This window comes from Megalops cyprinoides, chromosome 13 (assembly GCF_013368585.1).
Source record: "Megalops cyprinoides isolate fMegCyp1 chromosome 13, fMegCyp1.pri, whole genome shotgun sequence".
In the NCBI taxonomy this organism is placed as follows: domain Eukaryota; kingdom Metazoa; phylum Chordata; class Actinopteri; order Elopiformes; family Megalopidae; genus Megalops; species Megalops cyprinoides.
In genome coordinates, this window is record NC_050595.1 from 28190221 (window position 1) to 28211174 (window position 20954).

At 46.3% G+C, this 20954-nt stretch overlaps 1 protein-coding gene across 1 annotated transcript in view; it reads left to right on the top strand.

The window, feature by feature from the left end:
• The first annotated feature begins 60 nt into the window (after window positions 1-60).
• Window positions 61-20954, top strand: part of hcn4 (hyperpolarization activated cyclic nucleotide-gated potassium channel 4) — a 51645-nt gene continuing 30751 nt past the window's right edge. The window contains exons 1-2 of the mRNA XM_036543586.1: window positions 61-828; window positions 16992-17415. Coding sequence (XP_036399479.1) covers window positions 164-828; window positions 16992-17415 — 1089 coding nt within the window. The 5' untranslated portion in view covers window positions 61-163. The remainder of the gene's footprint in view (window positions 829-16991; window positions 17416-20954) is intronic.

A 20954-nucleotide genomic window follows, 5' to 3' on the forward strand; every position in this document is an offset into this window, starting at 1 on the left:
ATGTGTACCAGCATAAGGCTTGCGGGGTTTGTGATTAGCTCCAGACAGTGCGCTCACAGTCACAGATAGAGAGCTGTGTCATTCGTGGCAATAATCATAACAGTAATAATCCGGTTTTAGGCATCTTTCCTTTTTATTCAAATTGAACAATTTCAATACCACAATGGACAGGTTGCATTCTTCCATGCGTAAAAGGCTCTACAGTTTGCCACAGCACATTGGACAGAAAGCCTCGATCATGGGCGAGGTAGAAGACGGCGACAAGGACACCCGGAGGAAGAGCATCAGGATGAAGCCGTTACCTTCGCCGTCCTCCGCGGGAAGCTGCAAAGGCATTGGGGAAACCAAAAGCGGAGACGTGATCATGGAAACGGACATCGGGAGACCCGTAAAGACCAGCTCAAATGGGGACTGCAGGAGGTTTGGAGACAGCCTCTCGTCCATCACCGGTCGGCACGTCCACGACTCAGACTCTGCGGACGAGAGGCGCCTCATCACCGAGGGGGACGTCACCCCAAGCGGGGAGAGCCCGCCGGGAGGTCTTGGTTGTGGCGCGGACATGGGAGCGCAGGGCGGCTGCGGTGCCCAACAGGCATCTCCCGACCAGCAAACAGGCTTCATAAAGTTGGATGGAATCGACCAAATTTTGCCGGACGACGAGAGATTGTATCAGGCTGGCTTCATGCACAGGCAGTTCGGAGCAATGCTGCAACCGGGGGTCAACAAGTTCTCCTTAAGGATGTTTGGGAGTGAAAAGGCAGTAGAAAGGGAACAAGAGCGGGTTAAATCCGCCGGATTTTGGATAATTCACCCCTACAGTGATTTCAGGTAATTCATTATCCTCTGGCCTGGGCTCAAAAGTGCTTGTTGGTGAAGTCTGCACTGATGTGCAATTATGTAGTCACATATGTGTGAGTTATCCAATGGGTGATTTCCACAATGAAATGAACACCTCACCAGAATGCAGTTGTGCATATAGTAGCCTATAAGAAAAACGCACTATACCCAAATGTATGGCACATCTATTCTTACTTTCTATTTTAAATCATGAAGCGTAAACTACATAGTCTCACAGTAGGTAAAACATTGTTGAACATAAGATAAAAACGAATGCAAAAAGATTAATTCACATTCAAAAGTGTTTGGATTCACCAGGGGCATGGATTCAGATGTCGACATAAAATGAAAATTCATGTTCAGGTTTGCCGAAGTTCATCGGATTCAATAACTGAATGCGCACAAACACTTCAGAAAACCACTTTACAACTTACTTTGTGGTTAAATGCTAATGAAAGGGTGAATAAAATATAGAATGAAGAAAATGAAACTTACCATCTTAGCCTTTATATGGTTGTCTGATACACATGTTCTGTCTACCTGAAATTAATCTCTTTCTTAATATAAACACAGTATTTGTAGTCACTGATTCTAAAAACAATTTTGCTTTTGGCACCTCCAAAAGATTTTTTTTACAGAAACATTGTTTTATTTATAATTCTTTGTAAATCAATGGGAGTAAATTAACACAACCCATACCATATGCAGTATTACAACTAGTAGTGTGGTATTCTGTCGGATATTTTTTTAGACAAAGGCTTAATATGGTTTAAATAACAGTGAATTGCTATACTTGGAAACATTTGAATAATATCATCTTTTATTGATAGGGAGAACATGAAAACCACAAAGAAGAGAAGACTTGAGAATGGATAAAATCATTTTTATCATATCCTACCTCTACTTACTCTTTAGACAATGCAGTTTGCATGCATTTTAACCCTTGAATGAATGTTCTGGTAGCTAGCAACTGAAGTCCGCATTGAGTGTTGTACGTACAGACAAACCACAGTGTTACAAATTAAGCTTGCCCTTGAGAATGACATTGACTTAAAACATTTGATGCCAGACAAAGAAGATGTTTTAAAGCAATTATACCGTCTTTCAGATGACACAGCATTGTGCGGCACTTGGATGTGGCCATTAATTCTGCTGTCTCACTGCTCATAGGCTCTGCGAGGTTAAGAGAGTGTGTTTCGGATACAGTGGTGCCACTATTGCAAGGCATTTGATCCTGTTTTGAAATCATGCACTAGTTATTTAAATGCCTAGTTTGAAACATCAGTAAAATCTTGCCCTTTTAAAGTAAAGAATATGCAGTGCATATGAGATGACATTCATGTCCCGAATGAAACGCCACCTTGTGGTAGCTGAAGGAATTCCACAATATCATGAAAGCATACTTCCCAGCATGCTAAACTTTGTTCAATGCTAATCCGAGGTATGTCTTTTTCAATGTAGGGGTAAAACACTTGCGTTTTCAACACACTGTGTGTATGTCATGTGTATATTCTGGGTTAAATCAATGTACATAATATAAATTAAATTTCTTTGACATGTTGTAGTATGAAAAGGAAAACATGAGAGAATAAAATCCATATAACAGAACATTAGAAAGATGATTTACTAGTTAATTCAATGACACAGAATATAACACTCACATTTCCTATTCAGGCAATACATTAAATAAAATGTGATGAATGCAAAAAATAAATAAATAAATACATGCTGGGAAATGCCCTAATTAAAGGGTAATACTGTTTGCTTCAGATACCACGAAGCTTCACAAATATCACAGATGCTGGAACATATGCAAATATTTTACATTTTGATTGATAGGAACCCTTTTCATGGATCCAGTTCTGAGTTCAGTGACATTAGAATATTGTTTCATTGAATGAGTCATAGCTCATTCCATTCTTCAGTTTTGATGCCTCCTTTTAGTCTTTCAGAACACTGTAATTATTTTTATTTAAATATTGTCTTTGAACAGCATGACTTTGGCATCTGATCTAAGACCACTGTGTTGTCTTGTGTTGAATAATCAATGTGAAATTACTGGCTCCTAAATCCTATTCTCGTAAAATTGTTTTACTCATTCTATTCAGCTACTGAAACAGGCAACATCAAAACATTTCATTCAGTTCAAAGAAGCTGTATGTTTATACATACAGCTGAAAGCACTATAGTCTGACTGTCGATCAATAGCCCCATACTATACAGTCTGAGAAGGATCTGTGTTACTTTGACAGTGGCCTAAGGTAACACACCACGAGATAATTGATGTGGGATTTCAGAGGTGTTCGAATGCAATGTAGGTGAAATGTTAATCTAGCAATCACTGAAATTGCGAGCCGTAAGACTCTCAAATTCTGTTACGTATTTTTCGAGGTGCATACAAATCATAAGGCCTACCGTCTATCACAGGAGGATGTGATTTACCTGCCTCTAGATGACAGTTATATATTAACTGGCTGTAACGAGTGCAGTGCCTGGGTGATAACTAGACATAGCGGCGGTCATATTTGACGCTACGATCTACAGCGTAGGAATTGGCCCCGGGCTTGTAGAGAGAAAAGACCACAGCAGGAGCCTCTCTCTAAGGAGAGCAGACTGATTTATTTACTTGTTTATCTATTGGTCTTGTGGTCCCACAGGAATGTACCAGTGGCGCTTGGCTGCCTACACAGTACAGGATTATACAGGTTTCAGAATGCCTATTCGCCGCCTCTGTTCTCCGTCCTTCCATCTGTCTGAGTAACTAGATAAGACGTTTTCTCAAAGATAGCCCGGATGTCTGGCACGCACTACATGTGCAGCCATGAAGAGCAATTACAGTTCTGTTTTTGCGTCCTCCATATTTCACGTAGCGCTGGACATGAGATAAGTGCACATTATCTCTGAGCAGACATTATTGATATTTACTTACACATCCAGTTAATTCTTCAACCGGTTATAGCTACAATGAGACCAAGTATTTACTTTTACAAAATCGGTTTTGTCTGATTTGAGCCCTTTTGTTCTTACTGGTTACAGTGGGCGACATGGCTTATCTCCGTTCCAAGAGGAAGAGAGGGTTATCTTAAGAAATGCGATTAGCTGAAAATTGTGGCTCTGGACAGTCATAGTTTTACCTTAATGGACATAAACATGGTGTGTCTTACCACTGTGTGGTATGGGTCATAAATTCTTCACTACGTAATCAGCAGTGGCAACAGTGACAATGCATCCCTTTTGCTGGACACGTTCAGAAATCCTCAGATAGCACTTTCAAAGGAGATCAATACGAGTTGGTTTGCAGCGTTATGGTTTGGCCTGGACTGTATGAGACACGTACTCCTATCGCCATTGACCATGCTACAGAAAGATCACTCCAGTCTGTCTATATCACAAGAATCCATAAATAAACTATCCGCTTGGGGGTGTGTTTATGTGCTATGCGTAGCTGCCATGCTCATAAAAACCTTACTGCAGTGATTCACCTCCTACTTGTGCAGTTAATATCTCCTTCCCCCTCCAGGAATCCTCCTAATCAGGTTCACTGTTTCTTCAGTCGCCTTCTTTATGTCTCGGTCTTTCACAGAACTTTGGGTGGATTCCATGCACGGTTAACAGTGTCATTGGATGAAACAGACCGGATGAAATACGATATCTTATTCTGGATTCCTTTGGTAGTGTCCCAACCTGACAAGTGTGCCTTGCTGCACTGTTCACTGTCAGGCCCAATAAAGCACCACAGCACCCTGCATCCCACTGATGTTCTGTGCAGTCGCAATGGGTTTTGACAGGCACCTTATTAATAGAATGAGTTATTTTTAGTAGTAATAGTTGTCGTGGTAGTAGTAGTTACCATAAATATATTCTTTTATCGGGTAATCCTTCTGCTTAGGTAGAGCCCCTTTCTGTGATCTTTATGACGAGAAAAAAGTCACTCAGAGCCACCATTAAATGACAGGAACAGGTTGAGAGCACTGCGGAGTAGAGGAAGCTGTCTGAGGTGTAAGACAGTGGAGAACAGCAGAGAGGGTGGGAGAGAGAGTAAAATCTAGAGCCTGAGTCATCCGTGACCCAGTACTGTTTCCCCACAGATCCTTACTCTGCAAGATAAGGTGCAGGACTGTCTCACTGGGCTTTGATAGTCTTCCATATGACAGCACAGCACAGCTGATCTTAAGCCCAGGCTTAGGGAAACAGACAGCTTTTCAATGGCTATTACAGTGCTGTGAAAATATGCTGGTATGAGACTATAATTTTTTAATGGGCATGAGTTAAACCCCATCTGATGTTAAAATTATAAATTGTGTCTGGGGTAATCTAGAAAATGATTATAACCAGGCCGTGTGCCCCTTAAAAAAAAAAAAAAAAAACGCTCATTTGTGGCAGCGGTTGATGTTGTTTTAACCATTGAGAGTAAACAGATATCTTGCCAACGGCAGGGATTCTAATCAGAATCATAAGTAAAAATAGACACAAGAAGGTTGGAGTAAAAATAAGATGGAAAAGACAGAGACTGTTTGAATGGTCAGGATTTTATAAAAATGTGTCCCGGGAAAAGGAGGCTCTCAGCTTGTCTGCTTGGCCGTGCCCTTGGTGTCGAGCTTATCAGCTACGATTTGAGGAACAGATCGATGTGTCTAAACGCGTCACACAGGAGTGACTACCCAGAATGAATCGTTATTGTCTTCTGGCAAATATTGTACAGCAATAAGAAGGAGGAGGGCCACATTGTATGAGGGAAAAGAGGGATTAAAAATGGCAACATAATCCAATCTATAGGCTCACTTCCAACCCTAAAGCTGCACGGCCTTGTCTCGACCCATTTATGAACATGCATACGTCCTCCAATAGGATTCCTTTTACCAGCTGGGGAACAGGAAGTAATAGATTTGATCAGCTCTGTTTAAAGCAGACCACAGAACAGGACAGTGGAAGTGATTGGTCAATGCATGAAATGACATTGCAGCAGCATGCATTTGATTATCTCCCAATTTTGCTTCAGAAGGGACTCTTCAGTGGCATGCTTTATTTAATTGCGCCGCATTTCTAAAGTGGAAAGAAACGAAAGACACTTAAGCCGTAAGCTTTTTAAGGGAGGCTCCATTAAGCCTTCTTTGTGTCTCAGGAAGGCAGCGCCGCAGACACAATTAGGAGGGGAAGTTGGCCTGTCCTGTCATGTCCGTCACTCTGTTCAAGCCCTCTCCCCGTGACCTTGCTCCTTCTCACCTGGCTTCCCTTCTCCCAAACAGATCTTTTCCATTTACCTCAACAGGCTTAACTCAACTGTAAGACTTATGTTCATTCGCACTGTTTTTGTCCTCTTCATATTTTATTTCCCCCTCTGCATCTCGTATTATTGTGGAACCCATGGAAAGTAAAGTGGGGCGTACTGGGAAGGCACAAATGCTCATGGACTTGGGGGTGTTTAACAGGAAGGACTGCAATATTTGGATTTCCATTAACGCAAATACCTCCGACTGGATGCATATTTCAATGCCTGTTAGTTCAGCTTGCTTCATCTGCACTTGATAGGATTTATTATATTGATAGTTGTAATTAAAATAAAGTCGAGCGTGTACAAATGCATTTAACAAGCTGTAAAATTCTGATATGAGTTAGGCATGACTTTCTGTTGCAGAAGGATGGCTAGCGGCCAAGCCATACTAAGTGGTCCTAAATAGATGATTTTCTCAACACTTACAAAACAGGTGAAAATGACCAATTACAACACATTGGACCTGCACATACCATGTTTGAATGTCAAGAACTGTGTTATAAAATAGGGTAGCCTTACATTTTATGTTATCTAAGAACTAATGCTAGAATGAGAGCCATGTTTGAATCAACAGCGGTGTGGACGAGTCATTAGAGCACAGGACTCTTGAACAGATATTACCTGATTGAGTTCCAAGAAGGGACTTCATTGCATTTCTCTTGCAATATGTATACATCGGATTCCATGTGATAATAGTACATTTGCTAAAAATAACGTGTGGGGTAGTCCACAATTTGCTGCTCAATTAATTTAGCTCTGCATCCGTATAAATGTCTTCTGGTGTGAAACCTGATATTAATATATTTTTAGCTCAAGATATTTATATATGCCTTTGTATGTGAGAATTTGGCTTCATTGTGGTCCTTGGTCGCTTGTGTATATTATAAATGACTGCTCTTGTGCAAGTGGGAAAGGCTACCCATTCAATGACAGTTTTTTTAATCTGTCTCAGATTCAGTGTGTGTATGCTCTTGATAGTTTTTGTGTGAGTCTGTGTGATGGTGTGTGTGCGCGTGCGTGTGTGTGTGTGTGTGTGTATGTGTATATGTGTGTGTGTGTGTGTGTGTATGTGTATATGTGTGTGTGCGTCTGTGAGTCTGTGTGATTGTGTGTGTATGTGCGTGTGTTTGTGCGTGTGTTTGTGTGTGTGTGGGTATGTGACTGTGCATGTGTATGTGCGTGCGTGTGTGTGATTGTGTGTGTGTGTTTCCACTCGTTCCGCGGGTCCAGATCAATGAGATTAGTCTGATTTTTTTTCTGCAGGGAATGTTGAAAAGGCTCAGCTCGATCATCTCAGTCAGAGGAAAATTACCCCCGCCTCACGCTGTTTCCATGCACTAAATTCCACGGCCAATGAATTGTGTTCCGCCCGATTTCATTTGCAGAGCGGTGCGATTTTCCCTCTGAGTGTGCACGAAAGCTGAGTATTTAACCAGGAATACATCAGAAAGTGCATTAGGCCGGGGTATCGATAGGTTCGACCGGCGTTCGCTGATCCAAGTGACCTCCTCCAATTACAGGCCCAAATGCCCCACCAAATCAAAGGTGGTGGTGCCTTTGCCCTCCGCTTGTAAATAAGCAAAACGCTGAAACACATTTAAATAAATGTGAACACATATCAGCCATAACTGTGACCTCCAAAAACTCCCAGTGGAATCTCCAGGATGAATAATGATCCTTCAGGGTTGCTGTTGGAATGTTGGTCCTTCTGGCCAGTATGACAATGCAATACTCAGAAGAATGCAATACTCATAGCAGTAATAGGGTCTTACTGTGTCTTGTTCTTTAGCCTGTTGCCATTTTTTCTGTCATGTTGGAAAGTTGGTGTAGGGGTAGGTGCAAATGGAGGGCCATGATGGTTACTGTTACACTAGTTTAGGAAGCATGTTAAAAAGATGATGGACTGGATTACTCTGTTGATTTTGTAAGGTTCTTGATATGTTTATAATAACGTGTGTTGCAGGCTGATACAATGATGTGTTAATAATATCACCCTGTTGAGTTTTAATGAAGCACTGTTTTTTTAAAAAAGCCTGAGATAAACGATTAAATGATAAATGATTGCTGATGATCCTTTTCTGTCAGAGTTGTTCGAATTGCATTTGTGTGTCATAATAGAACGCACTGCAGATGCGTGGTTTAATGAGCAGACAAGGTGACCACTGGTAAACCCTCTGATTTCCTTTCCTTTCCTTTGCCTTGCAAATTTAAACGGAAACATGGGAGTGGTGTAGGTCCACATGTTAATGTTGGTCGCAGGATGAATTTACCATCCAGTTGGTCAAGGACATTGTAAACAATAATGAAGATGTATGCCAACAGATCTCCTGGTAATGAAGCCCGGCTTGTAGGAAATCAGCATTGGTTTTGGGCTGTGAGCAGACTAACGTGGGTGAATTTCTAAAGGAAATATGTACTCTTGAGTTACAGACAGGCAGGAACAGTGTGCATGCCTATGCCGCTGCTGTGCTGCAGTGATGCCAACGTGTTCCAGTCATGCACAGATACTGTACGTGGCAAACAGAATGCTAATATACCCTACTGCGGGTCAGGCCCATTCCCTTTCTGATTCTGCGAACAGTTCGGTACACAGTGTGAACACTCAATTTTCTTCAGCTCCCCAGGACTGGTAGTTTGTCACTGGGCTATTGATTGATAACTGAAAGTAGCCCCTCCCCTCCCCTCCCCAAACCCCTCCCCATACTTCCGACAACGGTCTCGTGCCCTTCTCCTGACCTCTGAGATTCACACACACTTAACCGGCGCCTTCCCGCTCGTGTTTGCGCTGCGCAGTGCCTGGCTCGGGGGTGGGGAGCAATGCCGTTGCCGCTGCTCTCTGGCGGTTTTTTTCCAGTCTGTAAATGACTCCATTTTTTTAATTTAGTGAAGGTAAAGCAAGGGATTACCGAATGTGCTGGAGGGGCCTGAAAGTGGGGTAATCAAAATAGGCTGACATGCTCATCCAAGAATATTAGGAGCACACATCAGAAGAGATTATTACAACACAATTTATTTAATGGAGGCAGGATGGGGAAGGGCGAGCGAGAGGGAGGGTTCTAAACGAGGCAGAGTGATTGAAATGTACCACCTGACCTCGCCGCACTTGTGCAGGATCCAGCAACGAGGACACACAAGCACGGAACGCCAGCGCACAGGCTTTCAGGATAGATTTTTTTTTTCCGTGTCATCGTTTCTTTTTTTTTTCCTGCATGTATTCCGTGGTATCGTGGATAAAAAAGCACCATTATAATACCTTGGGGGAGTCACTAAGAGCCTGTGCACCTCGGGGCTGCTGGCCCAGCGATTACACCAACCGGGATGACATTTACATTTTTCGTAACAGGAGGAAGCCACTTCAGCCATTTCCTTGCTCATACAAGTCAATTCTTCTCGGTACCTCTCAGTTTCTGTCTTTAGTGTCGGTTTTTTTTTTTCAGCGTTTGCTGTTATAATAATAATAAGCAGAATCTGTGCCATGCATGCATCCGCTTCCCTAGTCCTCTTCGGTTTACATTTTTGTATGTCTAGACATATGTCACATGCTGTTTTTTAGCTCCTTGTTTCAGCGTGTTTGTTCCATAGACCTCCAGTAAATGTCAGGTGTATTTATCTCAGTTTCAGAAACGCGAGGTACGAAAAAGTCATTTTCACCCGTTCATCATTCTGCAGCCTCTAGCTAATTTCACAGGTACATATTTTTGCAGTATGAAATTCTGGCTACCTGCAGCAGAAGAGATTCAAGGCCCAGCAGGTATTCTGATATGAAAACCTGGCCCCAGGTCTCCCATACATAGTCTGTGATTGACAAACATTGTAGAACCACCCTACTTTGCTAGATGTCTTTCAAGCAGGAAAGGGGCTTTTCCAAAAATTATATGATCATTGTACATATACTGTTTTTCTTGTAATTCTTGCAACACGAAGTGACAATTGTGTGAAATTGAAAATAATCCATCCTGAAGAGAATGAAATTAAAAAAGGGGGCGGGGGGAAGACGTAATTAATCTGGTGTCACACTTCGCTACTTTTTGTAATCTCGGGTTTGATTCATAATCAGCGGCGGGTGCAGCAGTAATTGCCGTGGCTACAGCATCCGCTCTCGTAGTTTCAAGTACTATTTAGCCCTTTATTTTCTCATCAGAGCACCCCCCCCTCTCGCGGTCGGGGCCGAGCTTACGTCTGAGAATGCCCGTGTCTGTGATTTCCTGCCCTCGAACCCAAGAGAGGTGGCTGCTGTCAGAAACTCCAGCCCCTCCGCCCTCTGTTCCCACATTTCCATCCCCGGCCTGAAGAGATACTCTATCGCTCCGAGATGTAAACAAGAAGCAGCCGTTCTGGCCTGTTTTTGCGGCTCGTGGTTCATACCGATGGCAAGGCCTTGTTTGCGCTGTGCGCGGGGCGCTGTGTGGCAGCTTGTTAAAATTAAATGCGGCGTCGCTTTACCCTTAAGCTCTGTCTCGTGTCCCTTTTCCGAGGCCGGCCTCCCTTCTCTCTGCTCGCGACGTCCCCGACAGCCGACAGCGAAGCAACGCTTATTAAAATACATTAGGCCTAACCATTAGGCAGATTTGTGAGGCAAATGTCACCTTCCTCTCCCACCGGCACTGGTGCCACTGTGCCGAACCGCAAGGGAGCGGGGAAATTGCCATGCCCTGACCTTACCAGCTACAGAGGGCTTGAATCCAGCATGCAGAAGGGGGAAAAAAAAATGCAACACTGTGCGGCTGGCGTGATTCACAGGAAGTGCTTTCCTCGATCAATGTGTTTGGCCTGCACCCACTGCATGCTGGGTGTCTGGAAGGCCCAGACAAATGGTAGGATTAAAAGACATGCAGTCATTGAAATAGATTTTTTTCTCACACCCCTTGGGGAAGCCCCCATTCTTCATCACCGTCGCGCACTGTCTCTTAAAGAGCTGCTCTCTGCCCCCCTCCCGTCATTTGTCATTTAGGTAAATTCTGTCACACATTTTATTTTTCGAGCCTGTCATTAGGGCTTTTCACGGAGCTGTTTTGTCAGGGAGATGGGAGTGGGTGAGTGGGTGGGTGGATGGGGGGGGGGGATTCAACTGAAACTGAATGCACAGAGCTATGATTTAGCACACATATTCAAAAAATTATAGGAATAACAAATAAACGGGACAAATCCGGTCCTATTTGCTTTAACAGTCAGCTAAGCTTCTGTTTGTGCCTCCTCACGCAGACAAGCGAGACCAGATGAACTCAGTATTGCATCCCACATTTTTTTTTATTTCATTTTATGCTTAAGATGACTTCTTAGTAAGGGTTTTCCATGAACTGCTCGCTTTTTAAGCAGCATTAATTTGGCCTGGGTTTTTCTGTTGCTCTCTTCCCAGCCCTTTTGGGGTATGCTAAAATGTGCTAACCGAAATGAGGATCATGTTTTGAGCAGCAGGGGTTCTGTATAAGAGGTAAGGAGGGATTAAATGTCATTTTATCCACTGAGTGCAACGTCGGGCGTATGATTTTTCTCTTTCTTGATCTCATTCTCTCTCTCTCTCTCTCTCTCTCTCTCTCTCTCTCTTGCCATGTCTTTGTTTCACACAATCTCTTTTTTTCCCGCTTTTCCCATTTCTCTCGTCTCTTCCCCTCCTCTCTTTCACGCTCACTCTCGCTCTCTCTCTCTCGCTCTGACCCCCATATCAAAATCCCTGCAAAGGATAGAGAGGCTCTCGTTCGGGCTCGTCCATTTACTGATTACATCACCTGGTTAGAGAAGATAATGGGCAGAGCTGGGGCTGGAGGTTGTGGGGGGTGGGGGGGGTTATGGGGGGGGGTTTGGTTGGTTGTGAGGTGAGAGTTGGCAGCCGCTAATGTAGGCAGCAGATTAGGTTAGCAGTTCATCTGGTTTTGGGAACAGCTGCTCTCTTCCTGCTGGGGGGGGGGGAGTGGCGGGCGATGCTGTCCGCATTCGGATCCCACACTCAACAGCTGGCTGATAGGGGGACTTCTAGAGTGGATGCGAATTCCTGGGAGATATAAAGGGAGGCGCAATTAGGAGCCGGCGTGCCCTTGCAAAAAAAGGGCGAAAGGGTGGAAGTGAGAACGCCGCGCGCCGATAAGGGCTGCGGCTGGCTCCTCTGTAATTGGTGTTCCCTTTCCGCGGGCGCGTGTGTGGGTGGTGCTCCTCCTCTCTCACCGGGGGCAGAAACGGCCTGCACAGCCTGCTAAGGCAGGCCGTTACTCCCCTGAGCTAACGCCGGGCATCCCATGCTTCACAGATCTTCCGGGGACTCTCCCCTGTATCTTTAGACTGGAAGGGAGGATGGGGTGGAGAACGGGAGTGGGTGGGGAAAGGGGGTTGGCGCGGGGGCCATCTTCCAACAACTGGCTTTGGCAGAATTTTTACAAGCGTTACCAGCATGCAGGCCCACACGAAACTTCCCTCTCCTCCCCTTCTCTCTCTCTTTTTGGCTTCCCTCCTCTCTCTCCCTGTCTCACCCTTTTCCTCTTTCCTTTTGACTTTCCTTCGCTCTTCCTTTCCTTCATCCCGTCTCTGTCTGTTTCGAAAGGCACGCAGCAGCAGACGCCCCCCGCGCGGAGTCCCCTCTCGGGTCCCCTGGGGTGGGCACACACGGTTCAGGGGCCGGATTTGAAACCAGGGGATTGTAGCATGAACTCCGGGGAAGGACACGGCGGGTTTGCGCTCGAGTACGGTGCTTAACCTGAATCGCTCCGGCAAATATTCAGCCGTGTAAATGGATGATATGTAAGCTGTGTAAGACGCCCCGGGATTAGAACATCTGCTGAGCAAGTAAATAATGAAATGCACTGTCCCTAATAAGAGCCTCCCCTGCTATCAGCCTCACAGATGGTCTTTCCCCTTTTGTCCCTGTCACTGCGAGAACAAACTGCAGCTTCAACAGCGTGCGCAGCCACCCCCGGCCGCCAGCCATCCGAAGCGTGGCCCCGCGACTGCCGCGCCCGCGTCTCACGCTGTGACGGCGTGTATCAGTGCAATTACCTGCCCCCACACCCACCCCCCTCCCCGTGTCCACTGACATCAGTTCTGCTAATGCACAGCCCCTATCAACACGGAGCAGACAGGGGACGTCAAGAACACCGGCAATACCCCCGCCCTGACAAGCCGTGAATCTGAGTCCCACCCGACAGCCTGACTTTTGTGATAGGGCGGCAGTATGGCACAGAGTGGGTGCGCGCTAAACGCTCGAGGGCACCCTCTTGCCTAAAAGCCTCGAACCGTCATCTCCGACAATCCTTCATAACTGGTGTCGTTGTGAAGCAATTACGCTTGCGGGTCTGTCGACTGGAGGGACGAGGGGAAGTGTGAGAGTGTAATAGGTGGCGGAGACAGGGAAGAAGCTGGGCTGTCACAGTGTGCGACAGATGCTGGTCCCAGTAATAGAAGCATCTGTCAGAGGTCAGAGGTCATGAGCGCGGGCCTTATAATCCGATGGCCGGTGGATGCAGATCCAGTCTTCTTGGGAAAAGTCGCTTCCTTCCAGAGTAATCATTAGGGCTTACCCTCACTGGGATGTGCCTTGGCAGAGTTTAACAGGTGGATGAAAATACATAATAAATCAGGCCCTGGATCTGACCCACCCTGCCTGGTAATCTTATTAATGGAGGCACTTTTTGCTGCGTTAGATAACAGTTATTTTTGCCATCGATTTTGCCTCTCTGCCTCCCCCAAACCCCCCCCCCCCATTCCATACATCCATCTGTTTTTTCTCCTTCTCCCTGCCATAAAATCTCCTTACAGCGGCCATGGCACCTACATAGGGCCACCTGTGGACACACTTGCACAGTGATGGCGGGAGTGGGCTCTCAGTGTGCCCATCAGGCTAAGCTTGGCCACGCCAGCGCTGTCGCAGCAGTTTATTTGATTGGATATCATCAAAAAAAGCCTTAACCCTTCTAACAGGCCAACCGGTTACCTCCTGGCTGGTATAATCCGGTGAGAGGCAGTGGCCCACTCCTGTTGAACCATTATGGAAACACTGCAATTGCATCCACTCTGTGTGTGCCTCTGTGTAGCTCCTTCCTCTCTGGAAGGCCATCCAGGGGAAGAACCACAGGTCTCGATGGGTTAATCGGCCCATTCTGGAGATAAGCTTTCAGAGGCTCCCTGAAGCTTGTGCGGCTGTATTCTCCCAGCCCATCCCCCCAGCCCACATGGGTCCCATTGTGGTGGTAGCCGTGCCCCGCAGGGCGTAAGTGACACCCCCGTGAAGGCCCGGGCAGACTGACGTTTCGTCGGAGCGTTTGTGATAGTACATTATGTCCACTGTGCAACAGCTCCCTCCCCCCTGCACTCGGGCTGGGGGGGAGGGGGGGCTGACACTTCTGAAAACATCTCCATTCAAACCCTGCCCCCCATCCAGCTCTCACTCCCCCTCCCCCGCCTCAAAAACAAACAAACAACAACAACAAAAAAAAAAAAGGAGGCTGGATTTAAATGATGCAAAAAAGAGGAAATTTCGTATTCAGAAATCAACATAATTCAGTGAGTCACCCCAGAACGGCGCCTGTATTTTTCTGGAGCGCATGCTGTGGCGCTGTCCTCATTCAGTCAGTGAGACGCAGCCTGGAGGAGCCCGCGCAGCAGTCAGGCCTGTCCTGTCTGCTAATTCACCCGACACAACAGGCGACCAACCTGACTGCGCTGCCATCGCTCATTACCTGCTCCGGCGCGGCCAGACGAGAGCAGCAGCTGATAGGTGACGTCCGCCGCGCTCCGTAACCGCGGGTCCGCCGCGCCGCCGGGTCTCCAGGTAGCCGAGCGCAGAGGGGAGGTTTTTTTAGCCCCCGCTCAGGTCTGCTCAATCTCTGGGAGCATGCATGCGTGGCAGTGAACCCCGGCCAGCTTACCTGAGGCGGGGTAAGAGACGGCCAGAGAGGCTTATCTTGTAGCTGAAGGCACTTTGAGGGTGAAAACATGCTGCCGACGTCCCCCCGGTCAGCACTCAGGAGACCGGCCCCATGCTTTATCCTTGGGTGTGTGGGCAGGGAAATGTCAAGGCTCCCATTTGCGAAAGAGGGCGATCGCCGGCATCCGGACGGGGGCCAGGTGCAAGCGGGGGGGCAGCATGGGGGGGTTCTATTCCTCTAGCTCCCAGACTACGGGGAACAGCAGGCACTGAAATACAATGAGACACAGGAGACATCCTGCTAGTTTCACCCAAAAAGGAAAGAAACAATCGGCATTTGCTGAATATAACATAAGTATTTGCCAAACGCATTGTGCTGGGACGCATTCGTTTGATGGATCGCATAGGGAGAGGGAAATGACCCTCTCCTTTAGATGGATCTCCATGCTTTGTATTCCCAAGTTCCCCCCTCCCGTCCCGCCCGCCCCATGTATTTATAGAACAGCGTTTTTCCACGTCAGGATTCGAATGCATAATATAGTGTGGTAGATGGATCTCGGCCTTGGTGAAATGAACAGGCTTCCATTAAGAGGAAGCATGTAGGCGAAGGCATCCGCATGCATGCACTCACTGCATATCGTATGAGACGCGACACATTCGAGGGCTTTGACTGCTGTTCACGCGTGCCCGCCAGTCTCGCTGCGCATTATAATATGTCAGTTGTGTGTTTGTGTCTCCCGAGCCCAGAGAACAGGTGGGGCTCAGACAGGTGTGCGGCTCTCCTGGGGGTGGTAGTGGGGGGGGGGGGTTTGTGTGTGTGTGGGGGGGGGGTGTTTCTGACAGCAGTGTCTCTAACATTTCTTTCATCAGACTCCAGAAGGAAACGGAAAAAAAAAACACTCCTTGTCTTTTCCCAACCTTTTGTCTGCCAGTCAGACAGGAACGGGTGAGAGTTGCTCGTTTTTACCTTCTGATGCCCGTGTTTATTTTATGATGACCCAGTTTAAAAACACAAATCCAACCGAAGCCCGTACAGCAAGGGGAGCTGGCAGGAACTCTATAAATAAGCCTGACAAAGCAAGCATTGGCGTTGAAAGCAATAGGCTAACTCCTCGTGTGTGCCATGATATTTCATACGTTCCGGTTCACCATTATCCCGCCTTGGTAGTTTGTGTGGGAGTGATGTCGTTCCGTAAAGGATGCTGACAGTAGCGGTAATGGCCCGGAATACAATACAGAAAACAAATGTCATTACTGGTATACATGTTTTTTTCTTGTTCTCGTGGGCTTAAAAATCATAACAAGAACAAACTCCCTGTCGGGAACATCATGCTAAAGATAGCACTGCTTGACAGCGATTTTTGAAGCCACGGATACCCTTTTACTTTGAAGAATTCCAATTACTGTCTCTGTTTGGACTGTATGTGTGTGTGCGCGTAGGAACTTCTGCTTCCCCGCGCCGTAGCTCGAGCGTGAAATATCCACCCGCGCATGTATAGTTTTCCTGCAATTTGTGATCGTTCGAAGGAATGCAATGTGTCCACTCTCGAAAAAATGTTTCCAGTGGTAATTTGGATTTTCATTTCCTGTAAAAGCCCTTGTCCTCACTGCCAACATCAGCACAGTAAATAGGATCTTTTCATTTATTTTGGCTCTGCTTTAAATTGGTTCTGCTGTGTGATGGATTTTCATGGAGGAGCTAAACTTGGGCAATACATCTGGCCCAGAGGACAGGTTCAAAATGCTGAACCTCACTCTCGCCGCAATCCACAGAGCGCCAAGGATAGATCACCCTTCATGCAATGGAATCAATCTGTACTTAATTACAAAGCAGGAGAGCAACACGATTTATAACAGAACACACAGGCACTGAGAATTGTTGCAGTCAAGCTGTGTCTTTTATTATTTTTATTTATTTATTTAATTCTTGTTGTCCTGTCTCTCCCTCTCCCCAACCCTCTGTTCCTTTATGCTGTGTCCAATCCCCCCCATCAACCCTCTCGCTGGTCTTCCCATGATGCCCTTGTGCAGGTTCTACTGGGACCTAACCATGCTGCTGCTGATGGTGGGTAACCTGATCATCATCCCGGTCGGAATCACCTTCTTCAAGGACGAGCACACGCCGCCCTGGATCGTCTTCAACGTGGTGTCGGACACCTTCTTCCTCATCGACCTGGTCCTCAACTTCCGCACGGGCATCGTGAAGGAGGACAACACCGAGATCATCCTGGACCCCCAGCAGATCAAGATCAAGTACCTGCGGAGCTGGTTCGTGGTGGACTTCATCTCCTCCATCCCCGTGGACTACATCTTCCTCATCGTGGAGACGCGCATCGACTCAGACTTCTACAAGACGGCGCGTGCCCTCCGCATCGTCCGCTTCACCAAGATCCTGAGCCTGCTGAGGTTGCTCCGCCTCTCGCGGCTCATTCGCTACATCCACCAGTGGGAGGAGGTAGGGGCGGGCCTCGCCGGAGCTCCGGCTGAACTAGCAGAAAAGGAGGGGTGGGGAGTGGGGGGCACATTACAGCCGCAGGTCTACTCCAGGGGTGGTAAAATGACAACACTAGCAAATTCCAGCACAGAAGTATGTGACTAACTTTTTGAGATAAAACTGTAACATCACAGCGGGGAAAAAAAATTAAGCCGTGTCAGTTATTAGACAAAGTATGAGAATGAACATACAAAAAGTAAAAGTTTAATCCCCCCGACCCCCCATTGAACAAATCCTTGAACAGGCATCCCAGCACCAAGAATTGCAAAGTCAAGAATAACAGCCCAGCAGGGGCTTAATTTAGTGAGGAAACATCCTGCCACGAGTCAGCACGTCAGAGGGCCTCCCAGATTACCAGGTGGATTCAGATGCCAACAAAGAAATGAGCTCTCTGCTGGAGCTCTCGCGCGTCGCCCAGCTGAGCACAAAGGCTGTGCGCCGCAGACTCCATTCTCCAGTCTTTGGGAGCAGCGGGAGAAAGGCCTCCCTCTCTAGCTTAAATCTTCAATGAGCTCATTCCTATAGGCTGTAATGGCTGTTTCAGTTGGTTCAGCCCTTCCCAAAGCCGAGTACAGGTGGACTTTCTCGTGGTGCTATTCAAGTAAGCATTTGCATTGGCAAAGTTGTTGTGCCGCGGTGCTGGTGTGTAGACAAGGGACTCAAGTCTTAAGATAAACCCTACTCTGTTAACTGTATATGTTCATATCTGTCACATACGCCTCTTGAATTTTTTTTGCAACTCACAACAGTAGCCAACAAAAAATGCAGCTACAGCAAAATTGGTTTGCTACATAAAGGGTTGGGTTCAGAAAAGTGGCCTTGATCTCTGCTATGATTAAAGGCATGCCTTTTTACCACCATCGGTTATTACACTTACATTTACATTTATTCATTTGGCAGACGCTTTTATCCAAAGTGACTTACAAGTGAGGTACAATACAACACCAGCGAAAAACCATAGAGTCAGTTATATTAGCTTTGAAACTCATATTAAATCTGATCATATAGGCGTGTGCAGTGTAGTATTACATTACATCACATTCATTTAGAAGACACTCTTATCCAGAGCGACTTCCAGCACAGTAGAACATAAGTGCATCTGTTCAAACTGAATGAACAACAATGTCAGACCGGTCTAACAACACTCCCAGACCAGCGAGTGTTAGCATAATTGTATTGGCTAGGTGACTGTGTTATAAGTGTGCCTTCCAAATACATTATGACTCTATGACTATAATTTCACACATGCATGTCTGTATGGTAAACAAAATGATGTGTAGTTTTCAAAACAGATGAACCAAAACTGGTGTGACAAGATCCTAGTCTGATGAAAGTGAGATCAAGTCACATCACGCAAACTCTGGAATGGGCTGAATTCAATAGCATTTTGGAGCTTTCGCCTCCTATGAAGGGCTAAGTGAACTTCTTTTAGTCCTTAAAAAACGACCTGTGAGAACTCCTTAAGACATCATCTGTGGCTTCATTCTTAAAAGTCTAGAGAGCGTGAATGATTGACAGACAGGTACAGGTCAGCCAGGTAGGGGGGAGGGCCAATTTGCATGTTCCTCTGTGAGCTGTATTTCCTGTGCAGCATTGACCACTGCTGCTCAATCAGGCAGACCCAAAGGGCATCCTCATGGAGGCTTTGGATCCTTATTGTAAAATTATAGGGGTTACCTCACAGAAATGTCATCCCTCATCTCCCACTGGTCAAAGCTGTCACTGAGATCTCAAATCCTGAACTCCTTTGTATTTTTGTACTTGTCTCATTGGCAATCATAACTTGATTTACAGGCTTACATTTTGAAAATAAACCAAGCATAGGAAAAGAGCTCGTTTGCACAATGCTCTAATGTTTATTCACCTGGCTAATGAATCTGTGCAGTCACAGACAACGCGGCTCAGTGAATTCCGCTCGACTTGCAGTTAATCCTGATGCATTATCAACATGGTAAAGGTCTCTCGGCTCCAATCGAATTAAAAAAAATGCCCAGATCAGCGCGTCCAGTGCCATCTGATCTATAACACGGATTCCTTTTTTTTCTCGTTTCTTTTGTTTGCGTTAACCTCTAAGAAGGGACTCTGAATGTCACCCTGTCCCTGAGCTGCATTGCTGAGCGGTGCTGGCACGGTCTGCAGAACACGGCAGCGTCCCGCCATCACGGCTTCCTGTAACGGCGCAGTGTGGAATCTCACCTCCACACCCACTACACACCTTCTGCCGTTCTCCACCGAACCCCCTATAGGTGCTACCGCCGATCCCGCTGCTTTTTCGTGTGCGACACGCGAGTGTGAAAGCGCGGCGCAGCGCGACAGACTCTCCGGCCCGCGCGCTCGCAGCCAGACGTGGCCCCCGCGCCCCGCCAAAAGAGGAAACATTCGTCGTTGTCCTCTACTGAAATCCACCCCCTCCCGCCACTCCTCTCCCCCTCTTTCTCTCTCCACTCTTAGCGCTATCGTCCGCCTTCCTTCCCCGCCATCGCGGCTCTGCCTCTGGCGCAGATGAAATTGGCGAAGCCATTACCCAGATTTGACCTTCTCCCTATCCCCCAAAGACACGGCTAGGTCAAGACGAGGCGGGATCACTTGGTTTTCATCCAGGACAGTTCATAATACTTTCTGAAAGGCGGTGACCATCCAAAGTACTACAAATGACAATCAAGGGCTTATGACAGTGATAGCGCAGCCAGAGATAATGACATTTTAAGTGGTGTGCGGATATCTATCGCTATGAAGCGGGGCTGCCTCGGCGTCTCTGGTATCCTCCGCATGACAGCTGGGTTGCACTCATTGTCATGTTGCATTGTGATAAAAATAAAACACTGGCAGGATATCCTCCTCATTTGACTTGCCTCTAGTAGACAAAGGAGTGACTTGAATAGAATTAGTCAGCATGTTATTAAATGAAATTCAAATGAATGCACTAATGACTAATCCCGAAGACATGCACACTGCCTGCAATATGGCCATCTCCACTGGCTACCAAAATACTGCGGTGAATTCTGGGTAATTTGACATATTGTTATTTTTCTATGAATATATTATTAAGGAGATCTTTGAGTAGAAATATCGAGTGATCTCCCTGACCAACTAAGGTCAATATGTTACTTGAACTATGTTAATATAATGGATAAAAGCTTTTTAAACAATACTTGATGAAGGGATAACAAGAGCAACATCAGAAAAGGAATAATTTTGGTGTGACAGACAATTATATGTCTGGTTTTGATCTAGGAGTCAGGAGCTTTGGAGGAATACCATCTGTGTTTGTTTATTGAGTGGACCTGAGGAGTCCATCTCTATTAATATTGGCACCTGGGATTGCTAAGATTTATGGCTCGGTGTCCCCACTGGCTGTGCGCTGGACTGGAGGGGAGTCATGTGACGTGGTGCCAAAATCCCAGAGGTCTTTGATAAGACTGCTCCACGCGGCAGCCAGGCCCGGCAGCTGTGGTGCCAGCACTGGGCTCCTTTCATTTCCACTAAATAAATCTTCACAA